Source organism: Lathyrus oleraceus, chromosome 2, assembly GCF_024323335.1.
Source record: "Lathyrus oleraceus cultivar Zhongwan6 chromosome 2, CAAS_Psat_ZW6_1.0, whole genome shotgun sequence".
Classification (NCBI taxonomy): domain Eukaryota; kingdom Viridiplantae; phylum Streptophyta; class Magnoliopsida; order Fabales; family Fabaceae; genus Lathyrus; species Lathyrus oleraceus.
This window is the reverse complement of record NC_066580.1, coordinates 23,412,281-23,438,699: the sequence shown is the minus strand read 5'-3', so window position 1 is coordinate 23,438,699 and position 26,419 is coordinate 23,412,281. Positions and strand designations below refer to the sequence as shown.

The 26,419-nt window shown below is 35.8% G+C and overlaps 2 protein-coding genes across 2 annotated transcripts; both read left to right on the top strand.

Moving 5' to 3' along the window:
* Positions 1-13,312: 13,312 nt before the first annotated feature.
* LOC127121714 (uncharacterized) lies at positions 13,313-14,854 on the top strand. Its single transcript, XM_051052160.1, has 2 exons — positions 13,313-14,375; positions 14,453-14,854. Exons 1-2 carry the CDS (start codon positions 14,139-14,141, stop codon positions 14,852-14,854), a joined length of 639 nt encoding a protein of 212 aa, XP_050908117.1. The 5' UTR covers positions 13,313-14,138.
* Positions 14,855-15,885: 1,031 nt separating this feature from the next.
* LOC127117801 (putative UDP-glucose flavonoid 3-O-glucosyltransferase 3) lies at positions 15,886-17,587 on the top strand. The gene has a single exon (XM_051047908.1). It carries the CDS (start codon positions 16,032-16,034, stop codon positions 17,463-17,465), a length of 1,434 nt encoding a protein of 477 aa, XP_050903865.1. The 5' UTR covers positions 15,886-16,031; the 3' UTR covers positions 17,466-17,587.
* Positions 17,588-26,419: the final 8,832 nt, after the last annotated feature.

The following is a 26,419-nucleotide window of genomic DNA, read 5'->3' as shown; positions in this document are numbered from 1 at the left end:
GTGTTGCTAATGATCACCGGTTTAGTACACTCGTCACCAAGGAACACATACTTCAAGTGTGAAGGTAGCATTTTCAACTCTAGTTTTGGTTCTTCCATTTTCTTCATCACATCCAAGTCTTCATTTGTTTCTTCATGATAAGCAAGCTCCCCACAAGACTCTAATTCATGCAACATTGCTTCAATCTCTTTTTCTTTATTTTCGGTCAACACATTGTAGGCTACGATAAGAGATCTTTCTAGAGGATTAGAAATATGAACTTGATTTGCGACCTCCACTACTTCCTCTTCTATTGCATCGATTCGGAAAGAATCATGATTGTCATTTGGATGCCTCATGGCTTCAAAAAGATTAAAGGTCACCTCTTCATCTTGCACTCTCACCTTCATTAGTCCATCATCAATGTCAATCATCATCCGGGCTGTTTTCATGAATGGCCTTCCAAGAATTAGAGGAACATCACGATCTTCATCCATCTCTACTATCACGAAATCTACTGGAAACAAGAATTTGTCCAATTTCACTAACATGTCTTGAGCAATTCCATATGGTGAAGTGGTAGATTTGTCGGCTAGTTGTAAAGTCATCCTTGTAGATTTGATCTCAACATTTCCCAATCTTTTAACAATGGATAGGGGGATTAAATTAATGCTAGATCCCAAGTCAATCAAACCATTACCAATGTAGGTGCTTCCAATGGTTACCGGTAAAACGAATCGGCCTGGATAGGATTCCTTCCTTGGGAGAGTCTTCTGAATGATGGCACTACAACATGCATCAAGCAAGATGGTTTCGTCTTCCACATGTCTCCTTTTCTTTGTAAGAATATCCTTCATGAACTTTGCGTACCGTGGCATTTGCTCTAATGCGTCGGCAAATGGAATATTGATTTGAAGCTGTTTGAATATGTCCATGAACCGTGCATAATGTCTAGCATTGTCCTTCTTCGATGGAGCATGCGGATAAGGTAGATGTTGGGTTGGAATGACACTCACACCTTTCTCTCCTTTCTTCTTCTTTCTTGGTTCGGCATCCTTTTTCACCTCCAATTCAGTCTGTTGCTCTGTTGGCAATTCCTGCTCTTTTCACGGCGCGAACTGAAGAGTTCCAGCCACTTTCTCCCTTCCACCAACCATATCCTCTTTTTCTAGCACCCCATCCATATCATTCTCTACTGTAATTTCCTCACTTTTTCCACTTGTTAACTCTTTACCGCTCCTCGTGACAATTGCTTTACAATGCTCTTTTGGATTGGTTTGAGTGTTAGCGGAAAAGGAAGATCCTGCGTTTTGTTCCGACAATTGCTTCGCAAGTTGGCCTACTTGATTTTCCAGATTCTTAATTGCTACCTCGTTACTCTTCTGATTTGCCATGGAAGCTTGCATGAATTGTTGAAGAGTGTCCTCTAGCTTTGAATTTCCTCCTTGCGATTGTTGGCCTTGAGAGTTTGGGTGTTGATAGGGACTTTGTTGCTGAAAATTTTGATTGTTAAACCTTGATGGTTGATAACCTTGATTGTTTCTTGGATATGAGTTGTTGGGCGGTTGTCTTTGATAACCTTGATTTTGATTGTTCACATAGCTCACTTCTTCTAGTGGAGGGCAAAAACCAGTAGGATGATCTCCTTGACATAATTCGCAACATGCTACTTGATGTCGAACTTGAGATCCTTGAATTTCCTTCATTTGCTGTGGAAGCTTGGCCATTTGTTGAGTAAGAAACTCCACTTGTTGAGAGAGTAGCTTGTTTTGAGCAAGAATGGCATCATTGGTATTTAACTCAAGAACTCCCGGTTTGTGTTGTGAAGGACTACGGTCATGTTGATTTTGACGATCATTGAGTGTCATCCGGTCAATAATGACTTTAGCTTCTTCCGCATTCTTTGACATAAGAGAGCCACCCGCGGTAGCATCCAAGAGTGTCTTGTGAGTTGATTGGAGCCCATTTAGAAAAATATGGATTTGAGTGAGCTCATCAAAACCATGACCCTTTCATTTTCTCAACATTGACTTGAATCTTTCCCAAGCCTCATTTAGAGACTCGTTGCTTCCTTGAGTGAATACCGCAATAGCCATTTTTGCCTCCATGAATCGGGATTGGGGGAAATATCTTTCTAAGAACTTTTATTCTAGCAAATTCCAATCCGTCATCACTCTTGGTGCTTGATCAAGGTACCATTCTTTTGCCTTTCCCACTAAAGAGTGTGGGAACATTCTCTTGAATAATACCTCTTCACCCGTTTCATCAATTCCCGTAGAACCCGCAATCTCATAGAATTTGATGAGATGGGTATACGGATCTTCATGGTCCATTCCGGTGAATGGATTTGCATAGGGAAGTTGGAGGATTCCGGTCTTCATCTCTGTATTCTTTCCTCCACGAGCAAATTGAGCATTTCTTCTTGGACTATTAGCGTACATTTCGGTACGATTGTCATCCACCATGTTTCCGTCACAAGCCTCTACAACCACTTCTTCGATTTGAACAAGTGCGAAAGTAGATGCTTCTTCTCTCCGGTTCCTCTCTTCGGCTATTTTCTTTCTTCTTCGTGTTTTGCTATTGAGCTTCCTAAGTGTTCTTTCAATTTCGGGATCGAATTGAAATTGCTCCTCGGTAGCTTTTTCTCGCATGCACTAGAATCTACAAAACTAACAAACCAAGTGAAACACAAGAGGGATAGTAATAAAAGTAACAAAACTTAAAACAATGAATTATTGCAATGCTTGTAATATCAAACACCAATCCTCGGCAACGACGCCAATTTGTTGAAAAGTATATCTTCGGCAAATATTTTTATATCGTATCCACAAAGATTGGTTGTTATTACCGCCGTTCTATAATCCAAATTGTTATAAGTTTAGAAAGTAACAAAGTTGTTTTGTTTGAAAAGTTATCTTTTGAGTAAAATATCACTAAAATAATAAAATAGTTTTAATCAAATGTAAAAGGTTTGGCAAGATTGGAGTTCACTATTCAAATTGTTTATGCTTCCTTATGACAACTATATAGATTCAAGATTATTGATGATGTTCAAGTATCCTCTCAATATCATTTATGTCTAAATGATATTGTGATAATTACTATATTAATCTTTAGACGATTTCTCCACCTAACTATCAATATAGCAATCTTTAATGGTTGATACAAAAGAATAGTAATGAATAAATCTATCTCTACAACTTATTCACTACTTGAAAACATATTTTCTATCAAGACTTAAATAATCTCTTTCAACAACTACTCAAATCTAATATTCAAATTAGGGCAAAAATATCTTTCATTACATCAACAATCTTTCCTCATAGATAAAAGTCAAATGAAATACATAACCAAATAAGAATAGCTACTACCTCCAATCTTGACAAAATGGGGTTTAGCTCCTCATCCTCATTTTGGAAACCAAAAGGCAATGGAGAATAAAACTCTATTTTTCTCTTACAAAAATATCAAACTATCAATGAATGTGTGAATCCATGAACAATTTCCAATTTGATTTTCTAAAAGGGTTGACATTTCCTAAAATGATCATTTTCATCTAAAGCTGAAAAGCCTCCCTAAGACAGACACAAAAATGGCAAAACACAGCTGGCCTTGAAAACAACACACTTGGCCAAAACAGCTTGCTGGATTCGCAAGCTTCGCGGCGCGAACTGAAGCTACTTCAGCTTGCTTGCCTTGCAAGCTTCATCCAATTAGTATTCCAAGTGGTATTCTTCAAAATTAGGCCTCCAAATTGCATTCAACACTTCTTCCAAATTATGATTATGCATTCCAAAGCTCTCTTATCCAAAAATTCTACAAAACTAACGAATATGTGAAATAACTATTCAAAACAACATAAATTAAACCTAATTGCATTTATACAAAATAGTGAGAATAAAAGTGTATAATTACATCAAAACTTGGTAAAAGGGACCAATAAAATGATTTAAAAAGTAGTACTAATTGGTCCCTAACACCAAGTCCTTTTGCATAGGGAGTGTTGCCTAATTCTAAGTCCAATGTCTCAAAGCTAACGAACAGTCCACACAAAATGTCTTTTAGGGTTTTGTTATTATTATGTACATTAAGGTCAAAAGAACACAAACAAGTATATACAATCACAGAATAATCACAAGATATGGCTCAAATGAGCAAAGTGAAAATGACATTAAAGTAAATAAGTTAAATGGTATGAATAATGACAAATGAATAAAAGCTCAAAATTGAAGTGCATAAAAATAAATGGCTTGAAATTAAAAGTTAGTTGTTAATTGATTAGAAGTTAGCATTGCTTTTACTTTTGTTTTGTTTAAGTCATTCTTTGGAGAACACTCAACCCACTATTCACAAGCATGAATCCTTGAACCAAGACATCTTCCAAAGGAAGGAAAAAAGGCCAAGTTTCCACACAATACCATGAAAGACGAAAGACTTACAATCTCACTTACTAGAATGTTATGCCTTTTGTGTCACAAATTTAGCACTATGTTAAGCAATCATAATTGAACTTATGTAGAAGTCACAACTATTTGAGATCGGGCAATAGAAGTTTTGGTGTTAATGCATGTTAGAGACATAGTATAATGGACTATGCTCCTAAAACATACCATACACAAAAAGAATATGTCGAAGAGGTGAACCTAATCTCATCCATACTTATGTTGATTTTGCAATCAACTAGCCTTAGGATATAAAGATATCATAGGTCCATGACATGGATGAATAGAGAAGGGGATTGAGATGAAGAGGGATGGGGAATGGAATCAACATAAATTGGTCAAATGAGAACTTTTATCAAACTAAAAACATTTATTCATTTTGGGAGATGAAATGTATATTTCATCAATCCCCTAAATCCAATGATTTTAACTCAACAAAGTCAAATCAACCTTGACCAAGACCCAATAACACAAGTCAAACTCAACAAGTCAAGATTAGAAACTCGACACAATTTATTTGCAATTAAACAATTAAAATCAATTAAATGATGCATTAAATTAAATTATGGTTTGTCAAAATCCTAAAACCTCATCAAAACAACAAATAAATGGCCATGAGATTTATCATAGGTCAAACAAGGTCGAAGGACCTTGGAGAAAAAAATTCATAATTTTTGGAAACTTAAAAGTATTTTTAAACAATTAAAAAAATTCACAAAATCAATTAAATCATGAAAAATATTAATAATGATCCAAAAAATAATTTTAATTCAGAAAATGAAAGAGGAATTTATTTATTTTTTTTGGGTGAAACTCTCATATTTTTTGGATCAATATTAAAATTAATATGAATTAATGTAAATAAACCAAATAAAATAAAAATCAGAAAATGAGAAAAAACGTGGATCACTTGATCTCCCTCTTTAATTGAGGTGGCAGATCAAGTGGCTGCTAGCGCGCATTCCACCATAGTCACGAGTCAAAGCGTAACACAATTGGTAACTAGTTTCAATGCGCGAGATTAGATCATTTCAAATGGATCAAGTGGCTCAGATGAATGCCAACTTACCACCGGAGCCAAAGCTCCGGTCTCCTTCTCCGGTGAGCTTCACCGGACTGGTTCATCCACAACCATCACCAAAATTAAAAATAAGGACATGAATTTAAAGTAAAAATGCCTCTGAGCTCGAATTTGACCTCAATTTATCCTAACTCCAAGTATATTGAGAGATACAAGGAGTTGAAATTTGAGGTGCACGATCTGAGTTGCTTCGATTTAACCTCAAAGTAACTCAATCGTGTTGCCTACATTGGTAGGACTTCAGACAACCAAAGATCCAAGAGAATTATGGAGAATTGAGTGAGAATCGAAGAGATGAAAAATTCTGGAAAATATCTTCAATGCATGTCTGTGCTTGATTGATCTTGCTCTTGCTTGCTCTTGATCTTGTTTAGGACACTTGAAGGAGTAGAATTGAATGGATGAAAAGCTCAGGACTCTTGGAGTTTCGAATCTCAAAATAGTGAGATTCAAACTCAATTTCCAATGAAAATTATCAAGGTTATCCTTTGAAATGAGAGGGTTTGAAGGTATGGATTCAAAGTTGGCGCGTAGGGTCCTTGTTTCTAAGCATAAAGGGCTCTATTTATAGCCAAATGGATTGATATTTATACACTTGAAATGAAATCCAAAAATAGCAATGTACACTGCATGGGTACATGGGCGTGTAACAGGCCCATGGAATCACTTCTTCTGATCCATAATTGAGTACAAGCCTTGCTGAGATCATGTTGTAGTGTTATGCATTGGTGTATGGAATGTTTAAGTTCAATTTGTGCCAAATGATCATTCATGTTCAAGCCATGCGCAACCCATTCAAATCTTGTCCAAAATGGATGAAATTGGACTTTTTGGAAAAGTTAGATTAAGAGGAACAACTTTCATGTTGAACACTTTTTCATTTGAATCTTAGATCATGATGAATTTTGAGGTGGAAGTTGGGAAAATCAAACATGTCAAAAAAAATTCTAAGTGTCAAGCCATATGTTCACTTATTCCACCTTGGCTAATTTTTTATGTGAGCTTCAAATTAGAAAGGTTCCTTCATCAAAGTTATAACTCTCTCAAATTCATTCAAAATGGTAACAAATTTGACCTCATTTGGATTTAATATGAAGGAGTTATGCATTTTTGAAGTTGAGGAAAATCACTTGTTCAATGGCATTGGTCCAAAATGACCTATAATGTATTCTCATATCACATGCACATAAAAGTTGAATTTTCTCTTCCTTCAAACATCAAAGTTGAAGTAGACATCTTGAATTTGATTGTGAAACTTGGAAATATTTCATCTCATAACAATTGAGCAAGTTATGGTCTTGGGAAGTTGACCTCCGAATTAGGGTTTAGACAAAATGACCTATAATCTTTCACCATAAAAAATGACTTTCCAAGAAAAACTAGCTCTAGACCTCAAATGAAAGTTGTTTGAAATGTCATTTAGAGTAAATTTTCTCTTGGAATCATTTTCATATGACAAACATTATAGGAGATAGGAGATAGGGAACCTAGTTTTGATCAAATGAGTTCCTCTGGTCAACCACCATCAACCAACTTGCTAACTTGCAATTCTCTTGACCTTTGGGACTCATGGGAGATCATATATGCATAAGATGATGAATTTTGAAGTATCCCTTGAATTATTTGATCAATTGTTGAAGAAGTCACACAAGATGCCCAAATGAATTAGGGTTTCCAAGGCAAACCATCTCCAAACTCTTGATGATTACTTGATCAAACTAACATGTGAAGCTCATGGGGATTCCTATATGATGCCTAGAGCCATAGTAGACCACTTCTTGATTGAGCTCCTTGCATTGAGGGTCTTAAACCCTAGATATGAGCTTGATGAATCAAAGGTGAGCATGTGCACTACCTACAAAAGAGTTAGACAAATACAAAGACATATTTTTGGTATTTTGGTTAGTAAATGATAAAGATACAAAGTATGATACAATCAAATAATGCTTGGTGATCTCTCCAAATACAAACCCAATGAATGAGGGGTAAGGAGGATGCCAAGTTGTGATCCCAATGCCAATGCATATGATGAGAAAACATGAGGGATCTTAAGGTCAAAATTGGGGGTCTTACAGCTGCCCCTATTTAAGGACATTCTAACTGAGGAGATGAAGGTTAAAATCTTCGCATCGACTCAGTAGAATGGGCTTAAATAACAACATATAGAAACAAATTTTAGTCCCTAAGAGACCTCATGATGCATATGAAATGTTATGTTGAAATAATCTTTGTGGGGAGATATTGCCACAAAGGAAAAGAATCCGGAGAGACTGAAAGTCCACATGAGTATAATGCATTCCGTAAGGAAAACTCACTAGGGAGACCGAGACTCTAGGGGGATGAAAAGGTTACGCGTAGGCCAGGCTACGACTTTAAAAACAACTGGGGGGACTAGAGGGATTCCGTGAAAATAAATCGATGGAAAGACTCAACCGGGGAACGAAAGGAACATATGCAGGGGAAACTGGTGGATCAGGACAAAGTTGAAATACTCAAACCAAGTATGAAACAACGATTTCACTAAGGAAATGCACACTCAAACTCAATTGGGGAAGAAAAGATCTTCAACACAGGAGGAGAAGAAGTCTATTATCCATTACCGGTTGTTGGGTAAAGGGATAACAAAAATCTGAGAGGGAGAACATCCATTACCGGTTAGGGTAAACATATCAAGGATGACTCACTGAAGGCAACCAGAAGGTGTATTTATTACCGGTTACTGGGTAAGAATAAACTGCTGGGGAAAACCCAAAATAGGGTTTACAACTACCAGTTACTAGGCAGAAAACCAAAGAGAGAGACTATTTGTCACTGGTTAAAGTGAACATATCAAGGATAAACTGCCTGACAAAATAGGAATTACATCTATCGAATACTGGATAGAATACCAAAAAGAGAATATTTGTCATCAATTAGGATGAACATATCAAGGATAGACTCGGAGGGGAGAAATAGGAATTATATCTATCAGTTACTAGATAGAATACCAAAAAGAGAATATATGTCATCGGTTAGGATGAACATATCAAGGATAGACTCTACAACAAGGAGAAGAGCAGGATTTACAACTACCGGTTACTGGGCAGAAAACCAAAGAGAGAAGGAAACCTGTCATCGGTTAGGATGAACATATCAAGGATTAACCTTCTTGGGAATAAAATAGGGATTACAACTACCTTTTTACTGGGTAGAAAACCAAAAAGAGAATATCCGTCACCGGTTAAGATGAACATATCAAGGATAAACTCAAAGCAGGTGAGGAAAATATCCGTCATCGGTTAGGATGAACATATCAAGGACATACTTTCTGGGGAAACGTGGACACGAATCCGCTGGGGAAATAAAGGTTGTTCTTGTCGGGTATTGTGCAGAAGTAACAAACATGAGAAGAATATTACCAGTTACTGGGTAATAGGTTCTCAGGGGACCAAAAGCTTCTATCTAGGTAAGATCTAGAAAGAAAAGGTCAATCAAAGGACTTAACCCAATGAGGATATAACCCAAGGGGGGTGGTTCCATCCAGATAATCAATTGGGGAGGAAACTGAAATAATAATCATACATGAGGAAATAACTCAGTGGGGAAAAGAGAAAGGTTAAAGTTTTTCTACTTATTGGGTTGTCACTCTACAATTGAAAGAGGACAGATACACCAAATCTGCATGGGGAAAGGGTACCACCATAGATAGGATCAAAGGCATAATGAATCATAAAGTGAAATGATGCAATAATGAAATTTATGAATATCTATATGTATATGTATATGTATATGTATATGTATATGTATATGTATATGTATATGTATATGTATATGTATATGTATATATGATGATCATGCTGACAAAACGATCACAAAGGATATAACTGTCACTGATCTGGATCATCGATACAACTCTCGGCCACTCCACACAAGAGGGAAACAACTGCTGGAGAAAAGATCAAACATCTCGAAGGCTCAACCCTGGCTGGGAAAGAAAGGAGAGGATCTGCTAAGGAAGCTGCTACAAAGTTTACGAGGAATTTTAGGTCAACACCATCCCAAATGGGAGACAACCCTGCAGAGGATAACAAAATTATGTCGAAACCATACAAATTGTTGGAATAATGCGCCTACAACTCAAGGGATGCCAACAAACTCGGTTGAGGAAACCAACAAACTCAGCTAGGGATGTCATCAAAATCTGGTTGCCAAAAAGCTGCTGAAATGCTGTTGAGGATGAGAAAAGAGTCACGCCAACTGCTTGAAGGGAACCAATAATGCTCCTTACTTAGGGCTTACCATTTTTCAAAGTGCTGTTGATATTTCTTTAAATGAGTTTGATTGCTTAAAATAACTACTTTTATATATTTAAGAAAATATGGTTTTAATTTAAAATTCAATTTCAAAAATGATCATAATAAAAAATTTAAATTCGTTTGGCTGAATAACAAATAAGAGTAGAAATAATTGGATAAAAAGCTCAACTTTATTTAATAGAATGGTAGTCTGTAAATTACAAGACTCCATAGATATTTACAAAAGTTGAAAACTGGTAATTTACATGGAAAATGGCTACATTGAATACAATGATCAATAATCCTTCTACCAACTCTTGACGTACATTGTGCTCTTGGTGTCGACTGAGAATGATGAATCAGAACCAAACGTTGTGCTCAAGGAAGTCTTCAAAACTGAAGATCAACAGGATGCTGTTGCTTGCCATAATCCCTAATTTTGCATAAATTGCCCCAAGGTGGGGTACTCAATTTATCAGAATAATTTTGTTTTGTTTTTATGTCTCTAATTTTTGCCTGGATTGCCCTTTTGAGTTCAATCCACCGAGACACTCATTTTTGCCTAAGCCGCCTTTTCAAGTTTTCAACTTAGCGAGTTGTTCTTTTCTTTTTAGGCGAAGTATTTCTTGACTGCATCTGTGTTCACAGGACGAGTGAACTCTTCACCATCCATAGTTGTAAGAATCAAAGCACCGCCTGAAAATGCTCTTTTAACAACATATGGGCCTTCATAATTAGGAGTCCATTTGCCCCTAGAATCTGGTTTGAAAGATAGAATCTTCTTGAACACAAGGTCACATTCTCTGAACACGCGAGGTCTGACCTTCTTATCAAAAGCTTTCTTCATTCTCTACTGATATAGCTGACCATGACACATGGCAGTTACCCTTTTCTCTTCAATTAAATTCAGTTGGTTATACCTGGTCTGACACCATTCAGCCTCAGTCAACTTAACTTCCATCAAGACACGCAATGATGGGATCTCAACCTCTACCGGGAGCACATCTTCCATACCCTAAACAAGTGAAAAGGGGTTGCCCATGTTGAAGTGCGGATGGGTGTACGATACCCATGCAAGGAAAATGGGAGCATCTCATGCCAATCTTTATACGTCACAACCATTTTCCGAATGATCTTCTTGATGTTCTTGTTTGCAGCTTCAACAACCTCATTCATCTTAGGTCTATAGGGAGAATAATTATGATGTGCTATCTTAAAGTCTTTGCAAAGAGCTTCCACCATATTGTTGTTCAAGTTTGATATTATCAGTAATGATCTTACTTGACACACCATATCGGCATATAATCTGATACTTGATAAATCTCACAACAACTTGCTTGGTTACATTCGCATACGATGTCGCTTCAACCCATTTTGTGAAGTAGTCAATTGCCACCAAGATGATACTTGATGCATTTTTTTGAACCAGACGGTTTTTTAAAACCGGCTTCGGTTCTTTGGTTCGAATGGTTTTTGACGGTTCAATCCGGTTTTGACCCACTAGCGATTTTGAAAGGTTGACCCAACCGGATTCATCTCTGGTTCCTGGTCCAACCGGTTGAATCGGGCGGTTCGGTCCGGTTTTTAAAACATTAGTCAATAGCACCCAATACCATTGTTATCCCACTATAGCTGAGCGGAGTGGATGCCGACCGAAATTACCCCTTAAATTTTCAATGTTTTACGGGGTAAATTTGAATTTTTCAATCAAATTTGAGTTGAGACTCAATTTTATCCTTCCTTCATAATCGTTTAGGCACTTCACGATGTGTGTTTTGATTTATGGATATTTTATGAGTCAAGTTATTTGTATAATTTTACATTAAATATATATTTATAATTATTATGTTATTTGTCCAAAAATGATCAAATAGAACGGTCACCCCGCTGCGCTATCCCATTTCTGGGGTCGGCCACTCCACACCACTATCTAGGAATGCGTAACTCAAAAACAATACTCACATGAAAGCATGTTGATACAATTTTACACTTCTTACTTTCATTTTCATATGCTTTTTAATATAGGTTCTTGTTCTGAGATATGTTCAATACTCTGTTAGTTGCATATTCGCTAACACCATTTTCAAGGGATTGAGTATTTGATATGGGTTGCAGATGAAAAGTAAATCCTAACTTTCTATGAACTAAAGAACCTCAAACATATTATAAGAAGCTAGAACCATGGTTGTCAAGATCGCGCTTTAACTCCCAAAAGCGTACGATCTTACGCTCCTAAAAGAACCAGCGCTTTAATTGGCAAAAAGATCGTGAAAATGGAAGAAGCACTGAAAGCGTAAAGGAAGACCGTAAAAGCGTGGGATCGTAAGATCCCAACGATTTATTTTAGGGTCTGTTTTGGAATCTTTTGACCCATTCCGGATCTGTTTTGAACCGGCCCCAAAACTCACCCATTTAGGGTTTTGGGACTTGGAATATTTTAAATACTCTTTTTTAGAACAAAACAACAATTATCGTGAAAGCTGTCCAGCCTCCAAAACCATTGGAACTCCAATACCACTTCATCTAATTCTTCTATAACGATTAATCATATGATGATTGAGTTTCTTCTCTTTATCTATTTCCTCTATATATTCAAATCAAATCATTCTTTTCTTCTCATCTTTTTTATCCTTGCACTCCAATACATCTTCCTTACAAACAGAGCTTTTAAAAAAAATCACCATGTCTTCATCAATTCCGGTTGTTGGGGCCTCATCATCTGCACCTCCCAGAGTTCAACGTAATATGACGATCAAACCTGATATAGCATGGAAGCGTGGAGTTTTTGTTGATGGAGGAACAAGAAAAATAAGATGCAATTACTGTGCAAAAGTACTTATTGGAGGAGAATATATGTTGAAACATCATTTGGATGGTACACAAGTCAATGTTTGTGTATGTAAGTCTGTATCAGATGAAGTGAAGGTTCAAATATGGGAGATTGTTAAAGCATTATAAGTCAATCACAATAAAAAATCTGATGATGATACGGATGTTGAACATGTAAGAGGGAAAAAGCCTGTAGAGGATGACTCAAATGCTACACCAATAAATTTTTCCAAGAAGAGGAACACTCAAGCCACAATTAATAATATTTTCAAGAAAATTTTGAGAGAAGAAGTGTGTCTAGAAATTGCTTCCTTCTTCTACAACAATGCCATTGCATTTAATGTTGTAAAAAGTGAAGAATTTCAGAGAATGTTAGAGATGGTATCTAGACATGGTCTTAGATTTAAGTCACCTTCATATCATGAAATCAGAATCAAGTATTTGAAACAAAAAATGGAGGAGACAACAAAGGACATTAAAGAACACAAACTCATTTGGAAAAAAATAGGGTGCACAATTATGAGCGATGGATGGACCGATAAAAGAAGAAGAAGAATCTTGAACTTCTTAGTAAACAACACTCAAGGTACTGTTTTTTGAAGTCGATTGATGCTTCTCATATATCAAAAATAGCTGATAAGATATTCGAGATGATTAATCAGATAGTGGAAGAAGTATGGGAAGAAAACGTAGTTCAGATTGTGACCGACAATGCGACAAACTACAAAGCTACTGGAGTTATGTTAATGGAAAAAAGAAAGAAATTATACTGGACACCATGTGTAGCACATTGCATTGACCTCATGTTAGAAGATTTTGAAAAAAAGACCACAGTTCATCGTGATACAATTACAAATGGCAAGAAGGTAACTCAATATATCTATTCTAAGTCTTCTCTCATTTCTTTGTTGCAACACTTCACCAAAGGAAAAGATTTAGTGAGGTCAGTTGTAACTCGGTTTACAACTTCATATTTAACTTTGGGTTGTCTCATGGAGAATAAAGGAGCATTGATAAGAATGTTCACGTCTAATGAATGGACATTAAGTAAGTTTGTAAAATCAATCGAAGGAAAGCAAATTGAAGAAGTTGTAATAGATAAAGAGTTTTGGAAAAATATTATCATTTGTTTGAAAGGTGTTTTTCCATTAATCAAAGTCCTTCGACTAGTTGATTCGGATGAAAAGCCAGCTATGAGACTTATCTACGAAGCAATGGATGAAGCCAAAGAAAAACTTCAAACCAACTTCAATGGTGTCCAAAAAAGGTAAATATATTGTATTGCCCTATACATATTTTCTGTTGTGCTGTCCTTTACTGTCCCCTTCTAGCTCTGTACCGCAACTAACTCACTATTTTTCTCTATAATTTAGTTTCAAGCCTTTATGGGATATTATTGACGAGAGGTGGGATAAACAACTTCATAGACCTCTACATGCTGCAGGATACTACCTCAATCCACAACTACACTATGATGTTGATTTTAAAGTCGACTATGAAGTTAAACATGGATTGTATGATTGCTTGCAAAGAATGGTGGAAGATGTTGGTGAAATTAGCAAAATTGATGCACAACTTGAGGATTTTAAGAAAAAAGCAAAATTCTTTGGTAGTCCGATTGCAATGGTTGTACTCAAAACCAAAACTCCAACCCAATGGTGGGAGTCATATGGGGACGAGCATCCGGAGCTTCAAGCGTTTGCAATTCGCGTGTTAAGCTTAACTTGTAGTTCATCCGGATGTGAGAGAAATTGGAGTGCTTTCGAAATGGTAAACTTTATATTAAAATTTCAGTTTTCAAAATAATATACCACTTGATATATATTGATTAAGTTTGAATCTATTAGGTTCACACAAAGAGGAGAAATCGTCTTAAGCAAAAGACGATGAATGATGTAGTTTTTGTTATGACCAATTCAAAATTAGCCGAGAAGAAGAAAAACAGAAAAATAAAAGAGTATAAGTTTGATGACATTGAGTCTGATAATGAATGGATTGTCAACAATGATGAAGATTTTGAAAATGAAATTTTAGATTTTACTATAGAAAATAAGGATTTTGAAGTTGTCACTACTGAAGGAGAGGATGAAATTGATGCTGCTACTGCTGAAGGGGATAATGGAATTGAAGCCACTACTGAAAATGAATTGGAGATTCATAACCTTGATGATGAGTTTGATGGAGAAGAAGAAGATTCTCGCCTTGATGATCAGAATGCCTTGAAAGATTTATTAAATGATATATTTTAGATGATATTTGAGTTAAGATGATGTAGTTTGGAATGTGTTTGAAACAATTATATTTTTTAATTGAATATTTGCTATTATGATTAAGTTAATGAGAATTTTATGTTACGATCCGAATTAAGATCCTACGATTTACGCTTTCTTTAATTTTCTCTATTTGTTTTTCATATCCTAATGATCTTTATCAAGACCCCGATTTTGACAACCATGGCTAGAAAGATAAAATTGCACTCCAGAGGATATTATTGTAAAAAAATCAGGATTACAAAAGCTCCAAAACAATCCAAAATATGATAGAAAAAGAGGTAGTCTTCCCTATATTGCCCAATGTAATACGCATGCCCACAAACCACATATCATGATTCATTGAATCATGAATAATTCAAACAAAGATAACAACTATTCAAACTGAATCCTTCTGTACCACATAAATTTTCAAAAGTCCACATATGGGACCATAGTAAATTACTAATACCAAAAGCAAAGAAAACTAGTCAATAGCCCCAGCATCCATTCATTCTTCCATAAATATAAAGACAAACATATCAATCTCACCTTACTCTCATTCCACATTTTCCATACCAGCCAGCAAAGCAATGACGTCACTTCCGTTTAAATACAATCGGTTTTGGTTTTGGATTGACGGTGAAAAAAATTGATTTTTGATTATGTACCATTGATTTTGACTAAAAGTGAATTAAAGATAAAAGACATTTATGTTTAAATAAATTCTTTCAAAAATGAGTTAAAATGCATATTCAATTCTAAGTATTCCAATAGTGAAACCAATAATACATTTAAACGAATTCGACAAAATCACCGCACCTATCTGATCTTGTAGACATTCTAGAATATAGTTTTTGCTTAAGTCAGTGAAGCATATACCGGAATTTCGTAAGTGTCATTGTCAGGCTAAATGTACATTTATAAACTAATTAAATAATAAATATCCTCTCTTCAAGTGATATATATATATATATATATATATATATATATATATATATATATATATATATATATATATATATATATATATATATATATATATCAGTACAGACATATATCAAACACATACTGAAATTGGGGGTTTCCTATTCCAAATCCTGGATAAAAAACAGTAGAATCAAAGAACAATTCAAAACACAGTAACTTACACTGAATTGTTTATCTGTGCTCCAAGATGAAGAAAGCAGAAGTGGTGTTTATCCCTTTGCCAGTTACAAGCCATATAGTTTCCACTCTCGAGTTCGTGAAGCTTCTAATCAACCGTGACAACCGTCTCCGAATAACCGTCTTAGTTATGAAACTCCCACACGCCTCAGAAACAGATTACATTAAATCTCTTCCAATCACCGATTCAATCAACGTCATCAACCTTCCAGAATATTCTCTTCCTCCAAACACTCCTCCAAGTTCCGCCATAGTTGCTCACTTAGAAGCTCAGAAACCAAACGTCAAACAAGCCGTCTCTAACCTCGCTATTGAAAGAGGAGAAAACGGAGTCCTCGCCGCCTTCGTTGTTGACATGTTCTGCACCAGTATGATTGATATTGCCAAAGAATTTTCCGTTCCTACGCTTGTTTTCTTCACTTCCGGCGTTGCTTCACTTGGTTTGAATCTTCATCTTCACACTCTCCGTGAACGAGACAACGTCGATGTGACTCGGTTGCAGCAACTCACTGAGTTGGATATCCCGAGTTTCGAAAACTCGGTTCCGTTATACTCGTTTCCAGCTATTGTGGTAAACAAGGAATGGGAATCGATGTTCATGAACTATGTAAGAGGTCTCAAGAACGCTGATGGTATTATTGTAAATTCATTTGAAGAGCTAGAATCCTATGCGGTTCACTCGTTTTTATCTCATCCTGATCTAGCTGCTTTACAAACTATATACCCGGTGGGGCCCATTTTAAACCCAGAGCCCAAAACCAAGGGTACCGTTGATTCAGATGATATCATCAAGTGGCTTGACGATCAACCTCCTTCCTCGGTAGTTTTCATTTGCTTTGGGACCAGGGGTTCTTTTGATGAGGATCAGGTTAACGAGATCGCACATGCTATTGAGAATAGTGGGGTCCGCTTTGTGTGGTCTCTGCGGAAACCTCAACCGAAGGGTGTCATGGCAATGCCCTCTGACTATTCTATTTCGGATCTGGTTAAGCTTTTACCCGAAGGATTTTTAGATCGAACGAAGGAGATTGGAAGGATAATAGGGTGGGCTCCACAGACTCAAATATTATCCCACCCAGCTACGGGAGGATTTGTTTCTCACTGTGGTTGGAATTCTATACTGGAGAGTATATATTTTGGTGTACCCATTGCCACATGGCCACTTTTTGCTGAACAACAAACTAATGCTTTTCAATTGGTGTATGAGTTGAAGATGGCTGTGGAGATTGCATTAGATTATAAAGTGGAGTTTATGGGTGAACCTAACTATCTTTTAACTGCGGACAAGATTGAAAGAGGAATAAGAAATGTGTTGGATATGGATGGAGAGTTCAGAAAGAAAGTGAAAGAGATGAGTCAGAAAAGTAGGAAGACGATGTTAGAGGGTGGATCTTCTTACACTCATTTAGGTCGTCTGATTAATTATATAATTAATCATATATGAAATCAAATTATCCTTGTACTAAAAGATGTCCACATTTAGTATCTTAACAATATCTTAAATAGGATTGTATTTTGAATGTGTTTGAGCCTTAATCAATATAACAAGGTTCAATCATTTTTACATCGACTTTAGTCAAAAGATTTAATCATTTTTTCCTATTATAAAATTGATGAAGTATTGACATTCATGAAGAGAAGTAAGAGTTAGCAAGACACCTTTTATTTTAGGGAGATCATTCCATAAAACTACCAAAATAAAAAGTTAAAGTAAATGTAAGGACATTCTCAATAGAATTTGGAGGTAACATTATTGAATTTAATTTTTTTTGATGATGTAAAAGAGAACTCTCTTTTATCACTATAGTTACTTGCTTAGTCAATTGACAATAAATGTATTAATAAGTTGTTTTTGATATATTGATTGATATTTATATTTGACACAAATGAAGAGATGATAAGTTATACTCTGAATCTCATAGTGCTACTAATGGTACAAACATTGTCACTAATGACATTTATATTTAAGGTGATTGCACTTATGAGCAATTATGTTTCGTATAAATGTGAGTATCTTAAAAATAGTAAGTGTGGACGAGGAGTCATTGAGAACATAATGTTAACACTATTGTTTGTGTTAGACTGTTAGAGTTAGAATAAATGAATAAAAGTAGAGTTTTAAATGATGTGTGTAACACTCTAAATTTATAAATAAAGCATTAAACGACAATTCAAGGTGTCACCAATGACAATTCTCCAGAAACATATTAAAATCATTTGAACTATGTAGCAGAAAAACATTTTTAACACAACATCATAAATAAGTTATAAACTTCAAAATAACAAAAACCACGACAACTTCGAAAACATAATAAATCATGTCATCGATGTTACACTATCAGAGCAGTAAATCTCTAGTATTATAAAGTGAATGAAATAAATGCGAAGAGTAGCTCCGACAAGCCACCTTCCAACACACAACAACAGGGATCACTCTTAAGTATCTACAAGATGTCTGTGATGGACAACATGAAGCAAATGGGGTGATAAACAACAAATCAATATAAACATTGCAAGGGATGCTAAGGTATGAAGGTGACAACAAATACAAGAAATGGGAGTTTGAATTAGGTTTCCAAGATCAAAACTTCTTGTACCCAAAACACTCAAAGATGGAACAAGAACAAAAATAAAAGAACACAATTATATTTATCCTGGTTCACTAATAACTAAGTTACTCCAGTCCACCCGCCAAAGTGATTTCTGCTTATACACAAAGACTTAATCCATTATAATCAACTAATTACAGACACACAAAGACTATTCGTCAATGTCTTCTTCAGTAATCCTGACTATACCCTAGTCACTTAAGGAATACAAACTCAATCAATGAGATTACAAGAAATGTATTTACAAGATTACTTCTAAAAAAGTAGATTACACAAATTTCAGTATAATGAATTTATCACAGAATAACGAACAAAAGCTCTATGTGTGTTTTCTTCTCTCTATACACAAAAATAATACTCAGTTCAGCAAAAATGTTGTGTAGAACGTAGTGAATTAGCTTCTTGAAAATTAGCTCAAGCAATAACCGCCACTTCATTCTTCCAAGTCTCCTTTATATAGGCAATGAAAAGATCCGTTGGAGGGTACAATTGGAATACCAAAATGCAGTTGTAGTCTTGCATAACGACTTGCAAAATGGGAGGCCAAATGGTATAATAGTACAATCCTTAGCCCATAAAATCAGGGTCGTGGAAGGAATACTTGATCTTGTATTGTGTATTATTTCCCTTACGTAAAACCTTTTGATCTTATCTTTTAATCTTCAAAGGCTTCTGAATAAATATTGTTGAAGTATGTTTAGAAGTATCAAGAGTCTGGTTGAGAGAAATTTCAGAACCTTGGTCTTCTGAGTCTTGACACAGTTCCTTAGAACCTGGTCTTTAGAGTCTTTAGAGCTTGGTCTTCAGAATCTTCAAAACTTGAGAATGCAGAATCTTGAGAGCTTGACAAATCTTCAGAGACTCTTCTATCAGAGTCACAGTCAGAAGCTATAGCACAAATGTTCATCAGACCCATTGTCTAAAGTGTTCCAGAACTTGACAAAATCTTGTAATGCACTTCTGTATCTCTTTAGAGTCAAAGTGTGTTGAGTCCTGAATATGATGATGTCAAACGCCAAATCTTCAAATTAGAACATGTCACCAAAAGCTACACACTAGACAAAACTATTAGGGTACAAAATTGTTCTCTATGAAATAATGTACTATTATCATCAAAACTAAATGTCAGATGCATAACCAATCTTGTTCTTACAAGGTAGAGAATACACAACAAACACACATTCATTACACATCCAACTACATAATATTCTCACACCAAATCATAACAACATGTACATATTCTCAACCAATCAACAACATCATGAAACATCAACAACATAAGAAAACATGTATACAATATACTCCACAACTGACCCATTATGCATGAGGTACCTTTAATGAACACTCATGTTCACCTCGCTTCTGATCCCCACCATAGAACCAGAGTACACTGAATCGTTACCATCATCATAGGTAACACTTCACTAGCTCTCATATGGAACTGATTACTCGCTCTCGATCCCCATAAAAGGACCAGAGCACACCAAAATTCGTTACCATCACCAATTCTTCATTAGAATTAACTACTCGCTCTCGGTCCATACCACTGAACTAGAGTACACCGAAACTGGACCAAAGTTCATACACATGATGCATGACTCTCAACAAGATGCATTATCACCAAAAGGTTCACTAAAAGAATCACCATGCATATCTCACCATTTATACACCATATCATTCATCATACGCAACAATTAATCAATGTTACAACATCAATAAACAATGACAAACAACAATAATTCAACAAATGTAACTTCATAAGCATTCATTCATGTTATTTCACCAGAACAACGACACATCATTATATAAACATAACGATTCACTAAACAATCATACAAGTCAACACAAACACTTCCATAGCAGATACATTATTATAATTCAAATAATTCATCAATAAATACCATGAGGTAGCTCTACGAGTTAGCTTTCCAACACTTCGAACGATGTCTCATTTGGACTTATGGAATGAAAATTACGGTCAAAATCTTCGGACAATGCAACAAAAGACAAAACAAATTTTTGGAAACTTGGCCTAGGAGAATCGATTGACAAGGGATGACAATCGTTCGTCAGCAAACACGTTTGGCTACTGACTTCTTAAAAAATCACTTTTCCAAGCAGTTCAATCAATTGTAATTATGTGACAATCACTTTTCGCTACTGATTATACTGTGTTATTTTCTAAAAAATTATGTTTCTACACATGTTCATCTTCTTTTTCCTCTCTAAACCACCATACATGAACCCAACCAATTTTCCCAAAAATTAATCAACTCCAACACGAACTAAACAATGAAATCATGTTATCACAACCTTCACATGTTACAACACCTATTTCATCATGATTCATGGTAATCCATCAAGAATTTCAACAACAATTTCATCATCAATCTTGAGCACAACTCAATCATTCAAACATTCATCAATGAAAGAATTTTATACATGCATATTCATGATTTTCAAACATAGATTCAGTCATAGCAACACATATACACACAAGATCAACCAACCATTTCCAGAATTTCATCATACAATAATTTATCAAAGAAAACCTAGGAACCCCAATGAGAGTAAGGACGTTTCTTCTCTACCCCATCATGAAATTTCACAGTTATTGATAGCCCTTTCTCCCCCTACCTTGATTTTCCAACAAAAGTTCCTTAAAGCTCTTTAATGGAGTTCTTCATATGCCTTAGTCTTTGTCTCATCCTCTTCTCACCAAATTCTGATTTTACATAAAAACTCTCCAACCCTCTTTCTAACCTTTTTATCATCGACCTAATCTCCCTCAATTAGAGACTTACACCATTTCCCTCACTTATCCTCTTATTTACCATTATACCCCTCTTGGCTCTAATTTTATTTTAATAAAATAATACTAATAATATTCTCCTTTTCTCCCTACTATTTATACTCTTCTATTTTATTTCAACCCATTAAATAAAATAGCTATTGCCTAATTACTAAAAACTCTCATTATTCTAATTAAATAAATAAAATAACTAAATTCCCTTATTTAATAAAAATGTCCATCTTGTAGTTATTTTCTAATCATCCTACCAAACATCTATTTTTGACCACATCCTACCAATATCACACCCAGACAACATATAATCATATAATCTTATTTTAATTCACACCAACATCAAATAATTAAATAAAATAAATCCAAATTATTCAATTAAATAATTTAATCGAATTTGAGGTGTTACAACTGTTCCCCACTTAGAAAAAATTTCGCCCTAAAAAATTACCTGAAGGAAACAGAGTCAGATACGACTCTCTCATCTGACTTTCGAGCTCCCAAGTTATGCTTCCACCATCTGGTACTCCCCACACTACCTTCACCAAGGAAATCTCCTTACCACACAACTGCTTCATTTCTCGATCCTCTATCCGCATGGGTGATGCCTCAACAGTTGGGTCCTCTCTCACATGTATATCGTCCACTTGGATTGTTGGTGTAAGCCCTAGAGGCCAATACTTTTGGTACTTGTATCGAATTATTTATTAATAATAAAAGGCTTTTTCTTTATTATGTTTGTTTAATAAAGTCCCTAGAATAGCTAGTCCGTTTAATGTATCAAGTGTGACTTAATCATGAGATCCCATTAAACATAAGGACACTATTCTTAAAGTATCCGTAGTCGAGCTTTATTGTGAAATAGGATAACATTAAAACATTAAGACTATTATGTATATAGACTGATGACCATATCTCATGGATCATGGATCATGGATCATGGATAAGGAGTTATCAAGTCTTAAACATAGGTATGAATATTAAGAGTAATATTTATATTGGATTGACCCGTTATGAGAATACTATATAGAATGTTATGCAAAGTGTCATAAGTTATTCTCATGGTGATAATGGTGTATACCACCCTTCGACCTGAAACCACTATGGACCCTAGATGTAGAGTCGAGTGCCTTATTACTGATCAAACATTGTCCGTAACTAGATAACCATAAAGACAGTTGATGGGTACTCCATGAAGCATGCTGAGGGACATGAGTGACCTAGATGGAATTTGTCCATCCTGCGTAACAGGATAAATGTCTATGGGCCCAATATTGAACTGGACAAGGATGATACGGTATATGCCTTGTGTTCAATATAGACATAAGGGCAAAAGGGTAATTGTACACATAAGTATTATCACAAAAGGATTTGTCAGATCACATGACATTTTCGTGTCTTGGGTAGCAGTGATGTATTGTTAGATACCGCTCACTGTTTTGTTAAATACGTGATTTAATATAATTGCCAATGCCGCGAAAACCTACAGGGTCACATACAAAAGGACGGATTGATGAGAGATAGAGTAACTAAGGAACACTGTAGGGTACAGTGCACTTAAGTGAATTGTAGAACATCGTAAGGTATGATGTACTTAAGTAGAATACGAAATATGGTAAGGTACCACGCGCTTAAGTGATTTTGGCATATTATAAGATATGGGCCACATACACTTAAGTGGGATTTTTAGCTTGCAGCCCACATAAGTAGTTCTATAAATAGAACCCTTGTGCAGAAGCATTTGTGCTATTGTAATTTCGTTTCTCTCTCTCTCTCTCTCTCTCTCTCTCTCTCACACACACACACACACACACACACACACATAGACACACACACACACATAGACACACACACACACACACACTCAAAACCTTCATTCGTAGCAACTAGCAGTGAGATTGAAGGAATCTGTTTGTGTGGACTGAGTAGAGGCTTTGTCACCATTCAACGTTCGTGATCGCTCCGTAGATTTGCATCAAAGGTTTCAATCACCACAAGAGGTAACGCTTCTATCACTGATCATGCCCATTTGTAAGGATCACTAAAGGAGAAATTTTTTAAATTCCGCTGCGTTTTGGACCGCTCTTCTCCTTCAGTGGTATCAGAGCCACTTACGAAACCATGCATCTGATACCTATTTATTTTATGTATTTTCTGTATTAATACGATTAAAAGACAGAATGAATCAAAGAATAAACGAGTAATTAAATTTGGCGTCATGTGTGTATGATTTGGATGATTGATGTTGACTATGCTTCAGAATCCGACATTAGTATGGTGAAGCAGCGATACATCGATCGTCCATAGGTTACACAATTGAGATCGATCAAGTTATATATATGATATAAGTAATCCTGATGCAAAATACGGTATATATGATATACTGTTTCTGTTTCGTTCATTCAAACACTTATTGATTGTTTTCCTTTGAGCGATCAGTGGTCATTTGCTTCTTGATCCGACATTAGTATGGTGAAGCAATTACGTGTTGATCAATCATACTGAATTAACAATCGAGGTGTGTTTGAAGGTCTGAAATTGGTGCATTAGGGTTCATGACAGCACAAGGGTTGTGTTGTCAAAGAGTTATGCAATTAGGGTTATGACTGCGCAAGAGATGTGCTTTAAAGTATCAAATGTTGATGCGAAAAATGATGTCAATTTCAATGAATTGTTCATTAAAATTTGCGTCGGGGCGCTGCCTCTAACAACCGCACAAGGGGGTGCTGCCCTTTTGACCCCCGTCCGCTGACCGGTCAGCGGAACTCCCGTCCGCTGACTGGGCAGCGGAACCCCCGACTAACTTTGCGTAGTGTGATCGGTCGCCAAAATTTAATTTTGTTTTAATTAATTAACAGAATTTAAATTAATACTAATAATAATGTGTTTATTATTATTGTCTTGTGGTGATCGACTATGGCCTTAGTTTTCCTTTATTTTGTTTTGGGATTTTAAAATACGACCTGCGTGTCGTGCCTCTCTTTTATTCTCTTAATGTAACTTCTTTTCTCATTTCACTCCCTCGTGTGTAAAACGAGTTTCTTTTATATAATGTGATGTTATGAAGAAAGAGAAGAATACAATATCAAAGGAGGACAACCTTGAAGTTCTTGCTTGGTGAAGCTTAGATCGTTATTAGGTTAGCTTAGGTTCTCTCTTTGACTTGGGAGAACAATTGTGCTAGGGGCCATAATTGTTTCATTATGTATGTTGATGCATGTGAGAGACGATTTATATGATATATAAGCCGGTGAGATCAGAATAATTTAAAATTCCCTCAAATTAAATATTAAGTTTATGCTTTCCAAGTTTTAGCACTCATCAAGACTAGTATCGAATAATGTAGGTTTCGCCTACGCGAGGTGCATGTTCTATATTAGTAAGGTGCGATGGGATAATTGTAATATCCAATTGCTAAAACAATGGGTCAAACTTAACTAAACAAATTATAATAAGATTATATATGTTTAGAATCAATAGTTGGAAATGATCCATATGATGGATTGGAATAAGGAGTTATTCACCCAACTAAAATATTCGAGAGTTGTATTAGATACAATTGGAAGGAGTTCCTACCTAAATAACCTAGTTTTGTGTAATACGCCTACGCGGACTTAAAACAAAGTGAAATGTGGATCTCGACCCACTAGAAAATCTTCCAACGGAATTTTCTGAATCAAATGATAAGGGTCATTTCTTTTGAGTAAAATAATGGGAGCATATTTAATTAAAGGCCTAATTAAATATGTTATTGATACTTATATTTTCATTATTTTCATATAGATTACCATGACAACAAACACCTCTAACAATATTTTGCGATCAATCCTTGATAAAGAAAAATTGTCTGGGACAAATTTTCTAGATTGACACCGAAATCTGAGGATTGTCCTCAAACATGATAGAAAGTTGTATGTCTTGGAGAAACCTATTCCTGAAGAGGAACCTCCTAGTTCTGCACCTAAGGCAGAAAGATATGCTTATAAGAAGCATGTCGATGATGCCAATGAAACTACTTGCCTCATGCTAGCTACTATGAACTCAGAGTTGTAAAAGCAACACGAGAACATGGCAACATTCGATATGATCGAACACCTGAAGATGCTCTATCAAGAGCAGGCAAGGCATGAAAGGTTTGAAGTTTCAAAATCCCTTTTTCAAGGCAAGTTAGCTGAGGAAGCCCCTGTAGGTCCCCATGTGCTCAAGATGATTGGGTATGTGGAGAACCTTGAGAGGTTGGGTTTTCCCCTCGGAAAGGAACTTGTGATTGATTTGATCTTGCAATCGTTTCCAGATAGATTCAGTCAATTTGTCCTTAATTTCAATATGAATGATATGGACAAATCTCTTCCTGAACTGCTAGCCATGTTAAGAACTGCTGAGCAGAATCTAAAGTCAAAAGGGAAGTCCATTCTGATGATCGGAAATGGAAAGAGACAAAACAAAAGACCCACCAAACAGGCTGATAAAAGGAAAGGCAAGGAAGTTGCTAAACCCAAACCTATTATTCCTTCTTTGAAGCATAATGGAGGCATAACAAAGGAAGGCACCTGCTTCCATTGCGGTAAGACCGGACACTGGAAGAGAAACTGCCCAAAGTACCTGGAAGATAAGAAGAATGGAGTAGAGACTTCAACTTCAGGTATTTTTGTTATTAAAATTAATTTATCTACTTCTGCATCATGGGTATTATATGTTGGATGCGGTTCTGACATTTGTACCAATGTGCAGGGGCTAAAAAGGAGTAGATATTTGGCAAAAGGTGAAGTTGACCTACGAGTTGGCAATGGAGCAAAGGTTTATGCTTTAGCCATAGGAACTTATGTCTTGACTTTACCTAGTGGTTTTATAATTCAGTTAGAGAACTTTATTATGTACCTGCAATTAGCAGGAATATTATTTCCGTTCCTGGTTTGGACAAGTTTGGTTTTTCATTTATAATAAAGAACAATTGTTGCTCAATTTATTTGAATGATATATTCTATG